This window comes from Oncorhynchus mykiss, chromosome 13 (assembly GCF_013265735.2).
Source record: "Oncorhynchus mykiss isolate Arlee chromosome 13, USDA_OmykA_1.1, whole genome shotgun sequence".
NCBI classification, from domain to species: Eukaryota; Metazoa; Chordata; class Actinopteri; order Salmoniformes; family Salmonidae; genus Oncorhynchus; species Oncorhynchus mykiss.
Window position 1 is genome coordinate 57,093,636 of NC_048577.1, and position 19,064 is coordinate 57,112,699.

At 44.5% G+C, this 19,064-nt stretch overlaps 2 protein-coding genes and 1 non-coding gene across 3 annotated transcripts; 2 read left to right on the top strand and 1 right to left on the bottom strand.

The window, feature by feature from the left end:
* Positions 1–676: 676 nt before the first annotated feature.
* Positions 677–6,143, bottom strand: nduba (NADH dehydrogenase 1 beta subcomplex subunit 10). The gene is given in 4 exon segments (NM_001160603.2): positions 677–1,178; positions 3,900–4,039; positions 5,250–5,388; positions 5,943–6,143. Coding segments are annotated over 4 exon segments (513 nt in total). The 5' UTR covers positions 6,091–6,143; the 3' UTR covers positions 677–1,092.
* Positions 6,144–6,566: 423 nt separating this feature from the next.
* On the top strand, positions 6,567–18,977 carry LOC110486871 (60S ribosomal protein L3). Its single transcript, XM_036941610.1, has 11 exons — positions 6,567–6,631; positions 7,562–7,790; positions 9,924–10,116; positions 10,466–10,634; positions 10,808–10,943; positions 12,203–12,389; positions 12,880–13,040; positions 15,113–15,214; positions 16,124–16,219; positions 16,426–16,545; positions 18,825–18,977. The coding sequence occupies exons 2-11, from the start codon at positions 7,788–7,790 to the stop codon at positions 18,885–18,887; spliced, it is 1,230 nt and encodes a 409-aa protein (XP_036797505.1). The 5' UTR covers positions 6,567–6,631; positions 7,562–7,787; the 3' UTR covers positions 18,888–18,977.
* On the top strand, positions 18,336–18,461 carry LOC118938566. The gene has a single exon (XR_005035775.1). It is a non-coding gene; the product is annotated as a small nucleolar RNA SNORA71 (small nucleolar RNA).
* Positions 18,978–19,064: the final 87 nt, after the last annotated feature.

Sequence of the window (19,064 nt, forward strand, 5' to 3'; positions counted from 1 at the left end):
ATATCCCTACTGGCCAAGCCCTCCCTAACCCGGACGACGCTAGGCCAATTGTGAGTCGCCCCACGGACCTGAGTTAAATCTCTGGCAAGACTTGACAATGGCCATCTAGCAATGATCAATAAACTTGACAGGGCTTGAATAATTTTTTGCATATATTGTGCAAAGCACTTATCCAGAAAGACTCACTGCTGAAGTGGATTTTAGCGTACTATAAAAACTGGTTATATCTGAATGCTGACAGCTGTGGTAAATCGTAGCGTATACCATGGTTGGTAACCAGTTTAAGAGTAAGACACCTTGGGGGGGTTTGATATATCCAATATACCACAGATAAGGGCTGTATCCAGGCACTGACTTAGTCCACATGAATACTTTCTGAAGGCACTGTGGCAACAGCGCCAATGCTCCTGCATCTCATTACAAGCTTTGGTCTTTCCATTTAAGGTTGAGCATCACCACATCTCTTTAGCACATACACACTGATTGGTGTCACCTCATTAGCATGTTCCACCTGTGCTAGTTGCCATCACATTAGTGGGAAGGTGTTACACTTCTGCTGGCTCAGGTGCTATTTAAGAGTGACTGGCCCAGTGGTCTTGATAATGGAAAAATAATCAAACCATTTTGAATTAATTGAAAAACTCTTTTAGAATCAAACTATGAACATCTGAGATGTGCTATCATGTAGATTTAATCATGGCTGCATATTTCACATTGCTGGACTTGAATTCAACCAAGATGAATCCCAAATGTGTCATTTCTTGTATTCAAGACTTTTCCACTCAGACCCCAATGCGTTTTGATCAAGTGAGAAGCAGGGACGGGCAATCAAATACTTTGAGATTCAGTACTACTTGTGGCAGTGTACTTGCAGCCCAGCGGGACTAGACCTCAACAGTTCCTATTCAAGAATGGTTTGAGTTCTGGAGATGGCTAAAAACTGCTGGAGTCAAGGGTAAATGCAGCTCATTCAAAAAAGTTGTCTGTTACTACAGCTAAACAATACAATGAGGACAATTATTTTTTCGCAATAAACATTTACTCTACATTTCATACATAGGAGAGAGACTTGGAACATAGGGGTTATATTGTTTAAGCTTTTGCCTCGGCCGCCATCATCCTGTCTTTCTGCTTCATCAGACATTTCCTTGAGCTGGCGTAGGCTCCCAGATCCCCATCTACAACAGAGGAAGGACAACAGTTTGACAATGCAATGGAACAGTAGCCTCACAGCCTTAACATTTCTGCATTCCACTGCAGGAAATTCTTCCCTGGAGGTGTCATGAAATGATTTATATTGAAAAACATTCGGGCAGCAGCACTTAAGTTTCGAAATGTTTACTACTGAACACAACTGACACTTGAAGTTATGTTTCACTATATTGGATCACTCCGCGGCGGAGGGATACATCTGAGGTGAGGATTTACAGATTTACTCCCGTGTACACCTGTGTCATGGCTGGGGTCCACCCCTATATATAGACCCCATGACCGCAACACTTTATTGCTGAGGTTGCACTGTCACTCCTTTCTCTCAGGTGGGGTGGAGATGCTAAGGATGTGCCGCTGGGAGCTGGTCAGCACAGACGCCTCCCAATTCGGCTGGGGGGGTGTGACTAAGGGCAGGGTGGCCAGCGGCTGTTGGCTACACCCTTGGAGCACCCTAGAGCTGTACTGCTGGCCCTTCCACATCTGAAGGGAAGACATGTCCTGGTGAGAATGGACAACACCACAGTGGTGGCTTTCATCAACCATCAGGGTGGACTGAGGTCGCACTGCCCCTCTCTTATGGCACGGGAACTCCTTCTCTGGGCATCCTGAATGTGGCAGAGGATATGCTCACAAGGGAGGGCCCACCACCTTGGGACTAGAGCCTACATCCCCAGGTGGTGCAGCACCTGTGGCACAAGTTCGGGAGGGCGCAGGTGGACCCGTTTGCCTCCCTGGACAATGCGCACAGCCCCCTGTGGTACTCCATGTCGGAGCCACCTGGGCCTCTGTGCTTGGATTCTCTGGCTCACAATTGGCCAGGGCTGGAGCTTTATGCATTCCCTCCCGTTTCCCCTGATCCAGGCTGTGCTGGACAGGACCAGGAGCATCATCTGCTTCTGGTGGCCCCATACTGGCCCAGACTTCTCCTGTCGCTGTTGTCTGGGACACCATGGCAACTTCCCGAGACCAGACCTGCTGTCTCAGGCCGGTGAACTCTGTGGCATCGGAGGCCGCACCGCCTCAGTCTGTGGGATTGGCCACTGAACGGCACCAATGGTCCACGTTAAGACTACAAGAGGGTGTAATGAACACCATGCAGAACGCTAGGGCGCCTGCTATAACCGCGGCATACCAGTTGCGCTGGCGGTTGTTCTGCTCTTGGTGCACTAGTATTGAGATTTGGCCCAAGTCATGCGGGGTGCACTATGTCCTCCAATACCTGCAGTCTCGCTTGGATGAGGGCTTCACAGCCTCTACACTGAGAGGGTATTTGGCTGCTATATCTGCCTGTCATGTGGGGTGGATGGACAGGTCAGTGGGGCGCCAGCCCTTGGTCTCCAGGTTTATGAAGGGGGTTTGTCCCCTGCTAGGACCCCAGCTAGGACCCACTCAATGGCGAGCTGGGATCTGGATGTGGTCTTGGCAGCTTTGGCAGAGCCGCCTTTAGAAACGTTGGAGTCTGCTTCCCTGAAACACCTCTCTATGAAGGTGGCTTTCTTGGTAGCGATTATTTCATGAAGAGGGTGGCTGAGCTCCATCCTCTTTCGGTAAGTTCTGAGTGCTACCGGATGGACCCCGGGGGGAGGAGTACATATCTCCGTCCCAACCCTTCATTCCTCCTGAAGGTTCTGTCAGACAGGCATGTGAACATCCCTTTTATCCTGTCTGCTTATGACCCTCCTCTCCGGCATGCTGTGGCTGCCTATGTGGAGCGGACACAGTCAGTGAGAACAGACCAGATCTTTGTCTGCTATGACGAGAGTCCTGGGGGCTGGGCTATCAAAGTGGAGGCTCTCTCACTGGATCGAGGAAACGATTACGACAGCATATCGCCTAGCTGGGATCTGTGGTGGCACATTCAACACGAGGTGTTGGTGTGTCCTGGGCTCTACTGCGAGGAGTGCCCTCACTGATATCTGTGCTGCGGCCAGCTGGGCTTCCTCGTGGACCTTTGCTAGGTACTATCGGGTAAATGTGGCACCTCCCTCTGCGGTTGGTTCAGTGGTCCTGGGCGTCGCCTCCCCTTCCGGGGATGTGCCGGGACCCCTCTTCCACAATGACGGCCCCTGCGTCTTGGTCCCACGCTGGGACTTCGCCGCTGGCTGGCCAGGTCCCTCTAGCACTGACTAATCTGGTACACCAAAATATTTGAGTGATCCAATATAGTGAAACATAACGAAGGTTACGTATGTAACCACGGTTATGTGAGCTATATGGATCACTCCAATCTTTTACGGTGCTAGAGGGGCCTCAAATTATGTAGATAACATGTCACGGCCATGGGGTCTATATATGGGGGCGGACCCTAGCCGTTACACAGGTTTACACGGGAGTAAATCTGTAAATCCTCACCTGGGATGTATCCCTCCGCTGCGAAGTGATACCAATATATTGGCGTGATCCATATAGCTCCCATAACCGTGGTTACATATGTAACCTTCATTTTTCCAGGTTTGGGTCTGTTGATCTTCTCTCTCTGGCAAGTTTTTTTTTCCCATCAGTGTTATTCAGAAATTAAAACATACATCTGCAGACTCAATAACGGGTGCTGTCAGTGGTTGGAGGTTCGAGCGACGCATAGGCCTAGCTGTCATTCTTGGAACATGGAACATGCTATCAACAGTGTTACTGCCATATTTACAACCCTGAATTGTAATTGAGGCATGACTGGAGTGAGTGGTACTTACAGCGTGACTGGTAGGCCTTGGCCACGTCTGCAAACTGCTGCAGCTCCTTGGAACAGTTCTGATGGTAGCTGGTACCCTCCCTCTGCTGGCAGGCCCTCAGACGCTCCTGGACCACCTTCACAATCTCCTGGTCCACCTTACTGGGCGGGCGGGGGAGGGACACACACACAACAGACAGCTGTTAGGGACAAGGGTAGGGTGGTTGTGAATTCACTAAACAGGACAAGCCGATGAATGGTTAAAAGCAGTGGGTAACACGGAACCCAAACCGGCTGTGCGCGTGCGCCATCGTGCACAAATGTATTTTGTCCCCCCACACCAAATGCAGGTTAAAATATCAAAAACTCTGAACCAATTATATTAATTTGGGGATAGGTCGAAAAACATTAAACATTTATGGCAATTTAGCTAGTTAGCTTGCACTTGCTAGCTAATTTGTCCTGGGATATAAACATTGAGTTGTTATTTTGTCTGAAATGCACAAGGTCCTCTACTCCGCCAATTAATCCACACATAAAACGGTCAACCGAATCGTTTCTAATCATCTCTCTTCCTTCCAGGCTTTTTCTTCTCTTGACTTTATATTGCAATTGGCAACTTTCATAAATTAGGTGCAAGACCTCGTTCGTCTTTCAGTCACCCACGTGGGTATAACCAGTGATGAGATGGCACGTGGGTACCTGCTTCTATAAACCAATGAGGAGATGGGAGAGGCAGGACTTCTGATCTGTGTCAGAACTTAATTTCTATTTTAGCCCTTGGCAACGCAGACACTCGTTGGCGCAATAATTGAATAACGGATTTCTAAATCTATTTTGCAACGCACGCAAAGCGAGCGGTGTAGTCAGCCTGTAACTGTCCTATCATATCTGACCACAGAACATTAATCTCTTGGACAAACTATGTAAGGTCAACTTCCCGGTAACCAATTGATGCGGATCAGACTTTTCATACAACAGATGTGGAAAGCCTTTCGTGAACTTGCACTTGACTTTTCCCCCTCTTACTAGCGGACTTTGCTGATAGGTACTTTGAGGGAAAATGACTTAATATGACTGGTTGTCCCACCTAGCCATTTGAAGATGAATGCACTAACTAAGTCGCTCTGGATAAGATGGTCTACTTTTTTTTACAGTATGTCTTGTCATTTAATCCAGTCAATGGGTTTTTCCTCATGATGAGAGTTGGTGTAGAGGGGTGTCAAACTTCTGGAGGACCAGTGTCTGCTGGTTTTCACACAATACTTTATTTCAGACTGGAAAACCATGACTATGTCCTTAACGACCTTCATTGGGAGGAAAGTAAAGCCAGAGGCACTGTGGCCCTCGAGCTTGAAAGAGGAATACATACTGATCTCTCCTCCACTGCATCTCAGCCTCATAGTAACAGGTGTAGTCTCCCTCTGTGCACTCGGTCAGCTCTGGGACACGGCGGAACTTCTGGTGGTAGTAGTTGTACTTGTTGCCAGAGTGGATACCCTCCACAAGTTCTGTTGAGAGATGAGGGGAACATGTCAACATTTACTTCTTGTTGATCATGTGGTACAAAGTACTTAAGGAGTCGTATTGCTGACTGATTTCACATGAAAGGATTGGTGAAAGCTATGTGGAACTTCCAGTCCAATGTTAGATCAGTGATATTACTGGAAAGAGGTGAAGGATGCATTTCTAGACCCTGAATTACAGTAATATGATATTTAATGAGTAGTATCTAGCTAGTGTCAAGTGCATTGCGCTGCATGCAACATTATGCACTACACCTGAATAAACTAAAACTGCAACACACATAGCTACCGAGCTAGGTAGAAAGCATAACCGCAACACTTGCTAGTTTTGACAGCTAACCCTATCTAGTAAGCTAACTGAAACAATTTCTCTGAACTCCACATCTGTCATTTGAAATCCTCTATCATTATAAATGTTTAATGCCATGGTCTGTCTCCATGTATCTCGCTAGATATCCAACATTAGCTAGTGTTAGCAACCCCACAGATGGGTTAGTTCAAAATATTTGCCAAAACGTTAGCTTAGCTAGCTAGCTCACCTCTGAATGTGGTGACAGGGAGGTCCACGGAATAATAGAAGAGTTTAGTCAAAATCAGGGCTGGGTTGGGAAGGGTCGTCTGCTTGTCCACGATGGGAGTCTGGCGGGGAGGCTCTGGATACGCATCTTTATCATAGTCCGATGGCATTTTGCTGTCTTTTGTTAAAGAACAAAAATAAACTTATTGAATTCGACCTCTTCTACGCTTCTGCGCATGCGTAGGAGGAACAACATGGCGTTGGAGGTCAGAAGTAAGTATAACATGTAATATGGTGAACATAAATAACATTTCAGTAAGATTACCAAAAAACGATGTATACATTTTATTTACACCCTTTATCTCGAATATTACATTTACATTTCTTTCATTTTTCAAGCAGAGGTCGAAGGTAAAAGTTCAGCGCAGAGAAAATGTGTGGTCAGAGAGGAAGAGGCGACCCTGAACCCAAATATGTCCAAAACAAGACCAAAGCGTTTCTATGGGTTTGTTTTGGACCTAAACTTGGCGTCTGCCTTCCCGCCTTTGGGATCTCGTCATTATATACTGATCTCTGGTGTGTTCTAATTCAATGAACTTCCAGTCCACAAGGTGGCATATAAAACATCAAATTACGAAAAAACGCCCAGAAAGTCATCAGTGTGCGCAAATCTAGTTGAGGGTGGTGAGCTGAAGAGAATGAGTTGTTACAGTAAGTTGTATAAATGAAACGTGTTACGATTATCAAATTGAGGTATTTTCCCGTGACTAGATCAGGTAGTTAGTTAGCTATCTAAAGTAGTAAAGAGTTCGACTAAAACAATAGAAATGCCATGAAAACGCTACGCATGTGCCACGTGGGGGTGATAATTTTAGCTAGATCCAGAATCTCCTCGTTGCCGCCAATCCAAATTAGCCTACATTAAGACTATTTTTGTGTATTTGACACTCATGTTTGGGTAAAAATGGAAGTAATATCGTCACCAAAAAAACTATTTCTATATGACTAACGTTAGCTATGCTACCAGTTTCTAAGAACTGGGGTTAGCATTTAGCCCAATTATTTTCTAACCCAGAGAAGGAGAACTTGAAATATTATGCAGCGAAAATAGTCAATTATATCAGGCTCGGATTTTAGTTACCTGTTGGAACACACAAATTATGATGGATTTGATCAATATCCACTTTGTTGGTTCAGATTTTGAATTGGGGCCAAAGAATGTGTCCTTTGTTCTGTCCCACACGTTTTGCGTTCCATGAATATTTTTACTGCATGTAGCTAGCGCGTTCCTTAGATATGTCGTATTGTACTCTGCGGTGACCGACAGTTCTGTCTCAAAATTGGTAAATAGTTGTCAGGAAAACAATTGCATTATGAAGTAATTTAGCGGTTTGAATAGCTATTGTTATTATCCTATATTTTTGCTATTTTGAGCTTAAAAACAATCATGTGTTTTGCGCTGGGGAAACATGTCATGTTTATTAGCTCGTAAAAGTGACTAATAAATACCCTTGAACCTTGTCATGCATTCAATCTTCATAAGAGCATTTAAGCCTACATATACTAAGTCCTCCTCCCAATCATGTTATGAATTTGTACAGTAACAGTAGATAAACAGTAGATGTCTCTCTCTCCCCACAGATGTCTGCAGCCAGTTGTCTGGGCACCCCACCACATGACCCACCACCAGAGGCCCACCATGAGCCAGTGCTGGCAGCCCTGGTCTTGTTTGAAAATGAATACGGCTCCTTAACTGGGCCAGCCACCAAATTAGAGCCCTTGCACAGAGTAACATCTTGAGTATGACTCTGACATCAGCACTTGTTCCTATCTCTTTCTGTCCCTTGCCTGGACGGCACACACAGACATGGTCAGTGGTCCTGCTGTCTTTTCTATATTTCTAACCTGAAGGGCACCTTGGGGTCTACTAACTTCGGTCAGGGGCTCTGTTTGTGTGTTTGTTTGTGTGTATGGTTTGATTGTAAGTTTCTGTTGTGTTTTGTTGAGTATTAAGACAACTTGTTGAACACGTTGCGTGCTCGCTGTTCTTTCTCAGTATGCCATGTGCAAGAGGGCAATGGCGTTGTGCTTTTTGCACATGGCCTCAACATCGATAATATCCTGGCTGTTGTTTCTCGGCTACCTCAGAATCATTGCAGTCACGATGACTTTTTAGACGTTTTCTTTATTTGAGTTTCTCAACTATTAATTTGTAATGAATGCTGTATAGGAAATATTTCCCATTAGTTGTGCTACTAACTTGGTTTGAATAATGAAGGATTTGTTTCATGTGGACAGAAATTAATCTATTGACCTCAATGCAACACCTTTTCCCCAGGTTTTTGTCTCTTTCAAATCCTTCTACAGAAATGTACAATGCTTGCATTATTGGTCCATTTGCAAGAATATTCTTAATTTTTTTGCTGTCACAGAAATGGATTAGTCTGTTCAGTCAGCTTATGAAGGCATATTTCTAGTGTGGGTATGTTGATCCCTGTAAAATTAATGTTCCACTATTACTCTGCATGTGTTCTGATGGCTAATGAATCTTGATCGTCACTAAATTTCTCAAGACCGTCTCTTTGCCTGTATTAGTCAGTGTATAGGCTGTTCAGCACACAGACGCTTGTCTTGAGCAGCCGTTACTGAAGCTCCGAGGTTGACAGGGCACACAACATGGCCATTCATTGTCAGAATGCAGCCATTAGGCCTCTTCCTGACACCTGTTCTTGTCACCGAGCTAATCCAGACAAGACGTCTGTCATAAACACGTAGGATGTGTGGGTTACTGACGGTACGAATGGGGAGGAGGTGATTTTGGGGATTCTTCAGGGCTATTACCCCTGGTTCTTCAACTTGGTCCCCGAGCATTTCATTTTATTCTGTACGTAAATTCCGAGACACTCCATTTAGTGTAATATTTTACATTTCATATGGTAGGTATTAATTTGTTGTCATCACCCATTTCGTGTAATATGTTACAAATTCGGAACATGTGAATTTTAAATTGTAAAACATATGATAGGTTACGAATTCTAGCTAGGTGGCTAAAGTTAGATAGGCAAAGGGTTAAGATATTAGGAATTGGGTTATTTCTATTAACATTTTATTTCACCTTTATTTAACCAGGTAGACCAGTTGAGAACAAGTTCTCATTTACAACTGCGACCTGGCCAAGATAAAGCAAAGCAGTGCGACACAAACAACAACACAGAGTTAGTTACACATGGAATAAACAAACGTACAGTCAATAACACAATAGAAAAATCTATATACAATGTGTGCAAATGAGGTAAGATTAGGGAGGTAAGGCAAAAAATAGGCCGTAGTGGTGAAGTAATTACAATTTAGCAATTAAACACTGGAATAATAGATGTGCAGAAGATGAATGTGCAAGTAGAGATACCGGGGTGCAAAGGAGCAAAAAAAAGAATATTTTATTTATATATATATATATATATCAATAGGGTTAGCTAACATGTTAAGTAGTTGCAGGGTAGTTAAAAAGTTGCTAATTAGCTGAAATGTAAAAGTTGTTCGTGAGATTTGTACTCGCCACCTTTAGTTTGCTAGACGTTGGCGTTATACACCTAACCCGACCAACCACCCTACTTTCCTGTTTGCCCTCTGTCATTATGTAACCATACCAAATGTATCATATTGGAGTGTCCTGGATTTACATTTTAATGTGTTATGTCTAGTCTGGGACCAGCCTGTGCTTTGTTTTCTCTGTTATTGATAAGTTATTAGTTTATATTGTACTTGTTTTCACTAATCCTTGTAGGTTATTATATTACTAGTTCTAGTTCTGTTTAGAGCCAAGATCTAGTAACCCATGTTTGACACCTCAGAGAAGGGTGATATGAATTCAACTGAAATGTAAAAAGTAGACATCAAAATCAACTTTATCAAGGGTAAAGCCCAGCAATAACCTGGGGTTTTAGAGCCCTTGAAGCATTATCAGAAGTTAATTGACGTGAACATCTGTTTCGCTCCCTCCCAGTCTCACCGTAAATTCCACGCGCCCCGCCATGGGCACATGGGCTTCCTGCCCTGCAAGCGCAGCAAGAAGCACCGGGGGAAGCCCCGCAGCTGGCCCCAGGACGACCCCAGCCAGCCCGTCCACCTCACCGCCTTCATGGGCTACAAGGCCGGCATGACCCACATCCTGCGTGAGGTGCACCGCACTGGCCTGAGTATGTACAGTGTGGGATGATGTAAGATTTGGATAGAACAATGTATATGTGAACCAGGAGTAAGAGCCATGAGAGAATTAGACCTGGTCCCAGATCTGTTTGTCCTGTCTAGACAAGGATCTCTGAGAAGATGCTGTATGATTTCATTTCTGAATAATGGTGATGGAATCAAACCGCTGATGCCAGAGAGAAAACATGTGGCATTGACCATAGAGCCCAGCTCTGTTTTCAATCCTCTATTCTGCTCTGACATTGATATGACACTTTGTCGTTCCTCCTGTAGGCTACACACAGGCCATTTGTCTTTATTATTTTTGTGGCAACTGACCCATATCTCCTCTCCCAACAGAGCAAGCCAAACGTGAGTCTGTGGAGGCGGTCACTATCATCGAGACTCCGCCTGTGATGGTGGTGGGGGTTGTTGGGTACATCGACACAGTCCGTGGCCTGAGGTCCTTCAAGACCATCTTCGCCGAGCACCTCAGTGACGAGTGCAAGCGCAGATTCTACAAAAGCTGGTGGGGCACATTGAAGTAGAGACTGTGACTGACCTCTGTGCAGATGATGTTTGATGTTTTAATTTCTGAATAATAGTGTTGAAATCAAACCGCTGATGCCAGAGAAGGAGGGGGAAGTAACATATGACAAGAGATTATTTTTCAATCTCTACCCTGTATGTAAACTCTTCCAGGTACAAGAGCAAGAAGAAGGCATTCACCAAGTATGCCAAGAAGTGGACAGACGAGAGTGGCAAGAAGCAGCTGGAGAAGGACTTTAATAACATGAAGAAATACTGCTCATCCATCCGGGTCCTCATCCACACTCAGGTACATAGAACCCTCCTATCAATCATGTGATCCAACAGAAATCCTCCACTCCTATCCTCGGTGAGTTTCTATTGGCTGGTGGTATCCCTGGGGTTCATCTGTCTCCACCCCAAGGACCTCCCTTCAGAATGGGCACGGCTGTCTGACTTATAGCCTACCCAGCTCCTACCAGTCACATGGCAACTGAAAGGGGGGAAAACCTTCCCTAATCTCAAGGCCCGCGTTGCGAACAAATGTCTTCTCTCTCTCGCACGCACACATGCAGAGGAGTACTAGAGTATGGAGTTTCAAATTACAGTTTAAAAATACTCCTGTGAGGAGCAGTACCTCGACTGCACTTGAGGAAAGTTTGTGTTGGCAACAAACATTACTCAATGTTACTGATTGAATTCAGGGTATTGTCTGTTTGTCGAAGCAGTGATATGATTACTGTAAGATGTGGGGATAGAGCAATGTGAATCATGTCTCCAGTGAGAGTATTCGCCTGGTTCCAGATCTGTTCTAGCGGTCTTGATAATTCTTATCATATTTGGCAGATGTTTTTTTCTCTTTCTGCAGATGATGTATGATGTTTTAATTTCTGAATAATAGTGAAGGAATCAAACCACTGATGCCAGAGAGAAAAACATGACCATATGAGTCAAGGCCGCACAAATAGACGAGGCAATCGGAGACCTGACTGATGACTCACAGGACTGTAGGGTGAAGTTGCCTCTACACCAGGGCTGTCAAACATACAGCCCGTGGGTGTATAGATATATAAAACAATAATGTTGTATATATCATTTTAGATTTGTGTGTAGGAAAACAAACTTTAAAAGCTTTAAAATGACTAAAACCAAATCTAAACTGTAGAAATAATAGACCTACATTCATAGTTTCTTGAAGTTGTCTAGCTCGTTAATAATCTCCCAAATGAAAGCTAGACAGAGTGAGCATTGGAGGGGCTGGATAGAGGATGCATTTTTGCAAATTGGTGGCAAGTAAATATTTTACAAAATTCAGTGCGGCCTTCCGGATGTCGTTGTAGACTGACTGCGGCTCCCGGGGCAAAATGAGTTTGACAACCCTGCCCCAGGCGCTGATCTTGACATTTCCCCCAATAATGGGTAGGATTGGGGAAAGGGAAGCTAATCCTGGATCAGACTGAATCCTAAAATAAATAATATTTAGTCAGTGTGGAAGTGATGGGAGTGGAGGCACTAAAGTTGTGTGTGAATCTTGCTGGCTTCTGTACATTTATAATTGTGTCTCTCTAGATTCGCCTGCTGCCCCTCAAAGCTAAGAAGGCCCATATCATGGAGGTGCAGCTGAACGGCGGCACCATCTCCGAGAAGGTGGACTGGGTCAAGGAGAAGCTGGAGCAGCCCGTCCCTGTGTCCTCAGTCTTCTACCAGGACGAGATGATAGACGTCATCGGGGTCACCAAAGGTCATGGGATGAAAGGTAAGAGGTTTTGAGGTACTCGGTCGTCGAGGTAAAAGGGTCACCGTAGAAGATAGTCCTAGGTACAGATCTCCCACTCATCCATTTGTTCTGTCTTGCTACCAAACGTGACAATGTCCTCTGTGCAGATGATGTATGATGTTTTAATTTCTGAATAATAGTGAAGGAATCAAACCACTGATGCCAGAGATTTTTGTTGTTGAGAATGACCATATGAGTTGTCACTCAGCCTGGGGATGAGTGGGAGAAATCTATATGGACATTAATGACATGGCAGTACCATTGGTTATAATATCTCCAAAGTTGAGACATCTCTAGATCTAACAGAATGGCCCAAAGACCCAGAGTTTTTCTACTTGCGAATAATAATCTAATTAGTAAAAGATGCATGTCAATGTCTGCTGACTGACGGTATATTACTATTCAGCTATTCTATTGGCTGGTCCTGCGGTGTAACCCATTTCCTACTGGTTTTCCTATTGGTTGTCAGGTGTGACCAGTCGTTGGGGAGTGAAGAAACTGCCCAGGAAGACTCACAAAGGCCTCCGTAAGGTGGCCTGTATCGGAGCCTGGCACCCTTCCCGTGTGGGCTACACCATCGCCCGTGCCGGCCAGAAGGGCTACCACCACCGCACAGAGCTCAACAAGAAGGTCCGCAGCACCAAGGCTCTAGTTGAGATGGGCATGTGAAATTCATTAGTTGAGATGGGCATGTGAAATTCATTAGTTGAGATGGGCATGTGAAATTCATTAGTTGAGATGGGCATGTGACATTCATTAGATGAGATGGGCATGTGAAATTCATTTAGTTGAGATGGGCATGTGAAATTCATTTAGTTGAGATGGGCATGTGAAATTCATTAGTTGAGATGGGCATGTGAAATTCATTAGTTGAGATGGGCATGTGAAATTCATTAGTTGAGATGGGCATGTGAAATTCATTAGTTGAGATGGGCATGTGAAATTCATTAGTTGAGATGGGCATGTGAAATTCATTAGTTGAGATGGGCATGTGAAATTCATTAGATGAGATGGGCATGTGAAATTCATTAGATGAGATGGGCATGTGAAATTCATTAGATGAGATGGGCATGTGAAATTCATTAGTTGAGATGGGCATGTGAAATTCATTAGTTGAGATGGGCATGTGAAATTCATTAGTTGAGATGGGCATGTGAAATTCATTAGTTGAGATGGGCATGTGACATTCATTAGATGAGATGGGCATGTGAAATTCATTTAGTTGAGATGGGCATGTGAAATTCATTTAGTTGAGATGGGCATGTGAAATTCATTTAGTTGAGATGGGCATGTGAAATTCATTAGTTGAGATGGGCATGTGAAATTCATTAGTTGAGATGGGCATGTGAAATTCATTAGTTGAGATGGGCATGTGAAATTCATTAGTTGAGATGGGCATGTGAAATTCATTAGTTGAGATGGGCATGTGAAATTCATTAGTTGAGATGGGCATGTGAAATTCATTAGTTGAGATGGGCATGTGAAATTCATTAGATGAGATGGGCATGTGAAATTCATTAGATGAGATGGGCATGTGAAATTCATTTAGTTGAGATGGGCGTGTGACATTCATTAGTTGAGATGGGCATGTGAAATTCATTAGTTGAGATGGGCATGTGAAATTCATTAGATGAGATGGGCATGTGAAATTCATTAGATGAGATGGGCATGTGAAATTCATTTAGTTGAGATGGGCGTGTGACATTCATTAGTTGAGATGGGCATGTGAAATTCATTAGTTGAAATGGGCATGTGAAATTCATTTAGTTGAGATGGGCGTGTGACATTCATTAGTTGAGATGGGCATGTGAAATTCATTAGTTGAGATGGGCATGTGAAATTCATTAGTTGAGATGTGAAATTCATTAGTTGAGATGGGCATGTGAAATTCATTAGATGAGATGGGCATGTGAAATTCATTTAGTTGAGATGGGCGTGTGACATTCATTAGTTGAGATGGGCATGTGAAATTCATTAGTTGAGATGGGCATGTGAAATTCATTAGTTGAGATGTGAAATTCATTAGTTGAGATGGGCATGTGAAATTCATTAGTTGAGATGGGCATGTGAAATTCATTAGTTGAGATGGGCATGTGAAATTCATTAGTTGAGATGGGCATGTGAAATTCATTAGTTGAGATGGGCATGTGAAATTCATTAGTTGAGATGGGCATGTGACATTCATTAGATGAGATGGGCATGTGACATTCATTAGATGAGATGGGCATGTGACATTCATTAGATGAGATGGGCATGTGACATTCATTAGATGAGATGGGCATGTGACATTCATTAGATGAGATGGGCATGTGACATTCATTAGATGAGATGGGCATGTGAAATGCATTAGTTGAGATGGGCATGTGACATTCATTAGATGAGATGGGCATGTGACATTCATTAGATGAGATGGGCATGTGACATTCATTAGATGAGATGGGCATGTGACATTCATCAGTTGACCAAGTGTTCCTTGAAAAATAGGTGTTTTGACCTCAAAGGGACTGACTACTTTGTAAAATAGTTTTCTAAATATATTATACTTTGTTAATGAACGATCTGTGTGGATGTTTGAGTTGCGTATTCAACTGGAATTAGTTTGGGTTCTGTTGTGACTGTAATTACGTAGAGGTTCATACTGTACTGCTTAGACTGAGGTTCACCACCATCATGCTGTTTCAGTGTTTTACTCTGGTCTACAGATCTACCGTATTGGCAAAGGGATCCATGTCCAGGATGGCAAAGTGATCAAGAACAACGCTTCCACTAACTACGACACCACCCAGAAGACTATCACGCCCATGGTAATATAATGTTATTGACATGGTACTGAGCCTGGAAATGATGTGCTATAACATGGTAACCATTCTAATTTTTACGGTTGGTTCAAACTTCTTCGGGATCGTCTCCCATCCACAGGACTGTTGGGCTAACGTGGGCTAACGTAGGCTAATGTGATTAGCATGAGGTTGTAATTAACATTTCCCAGGACATAGACATCTTATATGGGCAGAAAGCTTAAAGTCTTGTTAAGCTAACTGCACTGTCCAATTTACAGTAGCTATTACAGTGAAATAATACCATGCTGTTTGAGAGTGCACAGTTTTGAACTTAAAGTTATTAATAAACAAATTAGGCACATTTGGGTAGTCTTGAAACAACATTTTGAACATTAATGCAATGGTTCATTGGATCAGCCTAAAACATTGAAAATGCACTGCTGCCATCTAGTGGCCAAAATTGAAATTCCACCTCAGCTGGAATAATACATTATGGCCTTTCTCTTGCATTTCAAAGATGTTTTGTTTTTTTGTATTATCTTTTACCAGATCTATGTTATATTCTCCTACATTCCTTTCACATTTCCACAAACTTCAAAGTGTTTCCTTTCAAATGGTATCAAGAATATGCATATCCTTGCTTCAGGTCCTGAGCTACAGGCAGTTAGATATGGGTATATCATTTTAGTTGAAAATTGGGGGGGGTGGATCCTTAGGAGGTTTTAATGAAGTGATGCATCCTCTCGTTTGAACACCAGCTTTGTCTGACGTCACACTGTAAAGCCAAACGTAGAGGCCTGACATGCAAGATGGGTATATGGCCAGTATTTGCACTATAATAGAGTATGTATTGCAGGTTGTGGCCATTAATGTGGTGTACTACTCATTTAACCTGTAATTATTCATCCATCCTCTCCTGTTGTCTGTCTGTAGGGAGGGTTCCCCCACTATGGTGACGTGAAAAATGACTTCTTGATGCTGAAGGGCTGTGTGATCGGCTGTAAGAAACGTGTCCTCACCCTGAGAAAGGTACAGTGCCCATGTGTTAGTGACAACTACCTCTGTGCAGATGATGTATGATGTTTTAATTTCTGAATAATAGTGAAGGAATCAAACCACTGATGCCAGAGAGGAAAACATGACCATAGGAGTTGGATGTAAAAGCATGAGATATATTTGACCTTGTGTTGAACTCTAACTACGTGTGTGTGTGGTCATGTACTTCTCTCTCACAGTCCATGCTAGTGCACACATCACGGAAGTCCAAGGAGACCATCGACCTCAAGTTCATCGACACCACATCCAAGTTTGGCTACGGTCACTTCCAGACCCCCCAGGAGAAGAGGGCCTTCATGGTGGGTACCGGCTGGGTTTGGGCCTGGGTGGAAGGGCCCGCTGGCTGTAGATGGATGTGGGAGTGAGCTGAATCATTGTAGAGGGGAGTGGGACTGACGGACAATGTTAGTGATGGAGGAGTGGGACTGATGGTCCATGTTAGTGATGGAGGAGTGGGTCTGACGGACAATGTTAGTGATGGAGGGAGGAGTGGGACTGACGCACAATGTTAGTGATGGAGGGAGGAGTGGGACTGAATGACAATGTTAGTGAGGGAGGGAGGAGTGGGACTGACGGACAATGTTAGTGAGGGAGGGAGGAGTGGGACTGACGGACAATGTTAGTGAGGGAGGGAGGAGTGGGACTGATAGACAATGTTAGTGATGGAGGGAGGAGTGGGACTGATGGACAATGTTAGTGATGGAGGGAGGAGTGGGACTGACGCACAATGTTAGTGATGGAGGGAGAAATGGGACTGATGGACAATGTTAGTGAGGGAGGGAGGAGTGGGACTGACGGACAATGTTAGTGATGGAGGGAGAAATGGGACTGATGGACAATGTTAGTGATGGAGGGAGGAGTGGGACTGATGGACAATGTTAGTGATGGAGGGAGGAGTGGGACTGATGGACAATGTTAGTGATGGAGGGAGGAGTGGGACTGACGGACAATGTTAGTGATGGAGGAGTGGGACTGATGGTCCATGTTAGTGATGGAGGAGTGGGTCTGACGGACAATGTTAGTGATGGAGGGAGGAGTGGGACTGACGCACAATGTTAGTGATGGAGGGAGGAGTGGGACTGAATGACAATGTTAGTGAGGGAGGGAGGAGTGGGACTGACGGACAATGTTAGTGAGGGAGGGAGGAGTGGGACTGACGGACAATGTTAGTGAGGGAGGGAGGAGTGGGACTGACGGACAATGTTAGTGAGGGAGGGAGGAGTGGGACTGATAGACAATGTTAGTGATGGAGGGAGGAGTGGGACTGATGGACAATGTTAGTGATGGAGGGAGGAGTGGGACTGACGCACAATGTTAGTGATGGAGGGAGAAATGGGACTGATGGACAATGTTAGTGAGGGAGGGAGGAGTGGGACTGACGGACAATGTTAGTGATGGAGGGAGAAATGGGACTGATGGACAATGTTAGTGATGGAGGGAGGAGTGGGACTGATGGACAATGTTAGTGATGGAGGGAGGAGTGGGACTGATGGACAATGTTAGTGATGGAGGGAGGAGTGGGACTGATGGACAATGTTAGTGATGGAGGGAGGAGTGGGACTGATGGACAATGTTAGTGATGGAGGGAGGAGTGGGACTGATGGACAATGTTAGTGATGGAGGGAGGAGTGGGACTGATGGACAATGTTAGTGATGGAGGGAGGAGTGGGACTGATGGACAATGTTAGTGATGGAGGGAGGAGTGGGACTGATGGACAATGTTAGTGATGGAGGGAGGAGTGGGACTGATGGACCATGTTAGTGATGGAGGGAGGAGTGGGACTGATGGACAATGTTAGTGACGAAGGGAGGAGTGGGACTGATGGACAATGTTAGTGATGGAGGGAGGAGTGGGACTGATGGACAATGTTAGTGATGGAGGGAGGAGTGGGACTGACGGACCATGTTAGTGATGGAGGGAGGAGTGGGACTGACGGACCATGTTAGTGATGGAGGGAGGAGTGGGACTGACGCACCATGTTAGTGATGGAGGGAGGAGTGTGGGTAAGTAAAGGGGAAGGCTGTAGGGTTATGTAGGGACAGCGTAGGTTGGGGTGGAGGCACTGAAGCGTTTGTGTGAAGGCGGACACCCTGTATCGAAAGTGACTACGGCATGACTGTTGTCCTAGTCATTGATAGTACAGGAATAGTGATGAAAGATTTTCCCGTGTTTGTTGGAATACCTGTTCCTGTCAAACCCTGTATCTTTCCAACATCTTCAACAATCAATACTTTTTTATTTTGCTTGACCCCCTGGTGTGATCTAATGCTATGACAATTGTGTAATTGGCTGTGTATTAGCTGGATTCTGAATAGTGCTCAGAAAAATAAGGTAAAGGGAATTGAGATGTGGAATTAAAGGGATGTGGACTAGAGCATGATGGGGAACGAGGTGGAGTGGTGCTCTCCCTAACGCGTTCCAAATGGCACCCATAGTGCTCTGGTAAAACGTAGTGCACTATATAGTGTGCCATTTGGGATATTACCCTCGCTCTCAGCTGACATGACCCATGTCTGGGTGAACCTGTTCCTTTAATACTGGACTTCTGTTGACCCTGCTGTGACTTTTGACCTCCAGGGCCCACTGAAGAAGGACGTGCTGAATAAACTGCCCGCCGAACCATTGCCAGAGGATGTTTAGAAGTGATGGTGGTCCACCGTTCTAACTAGCTCAACAGAGAAACAAGTTCTTATAGTAACAGTGTCCTAATAAAACAGTCTTATCTATCCAGGTGGTGTTTGGCTATTCTTTTCAAATAAGCTTCAGCCTAGTTTAGACTGCCTATGTCCCAAATGGCACCTATTCCCCATCTAGTCT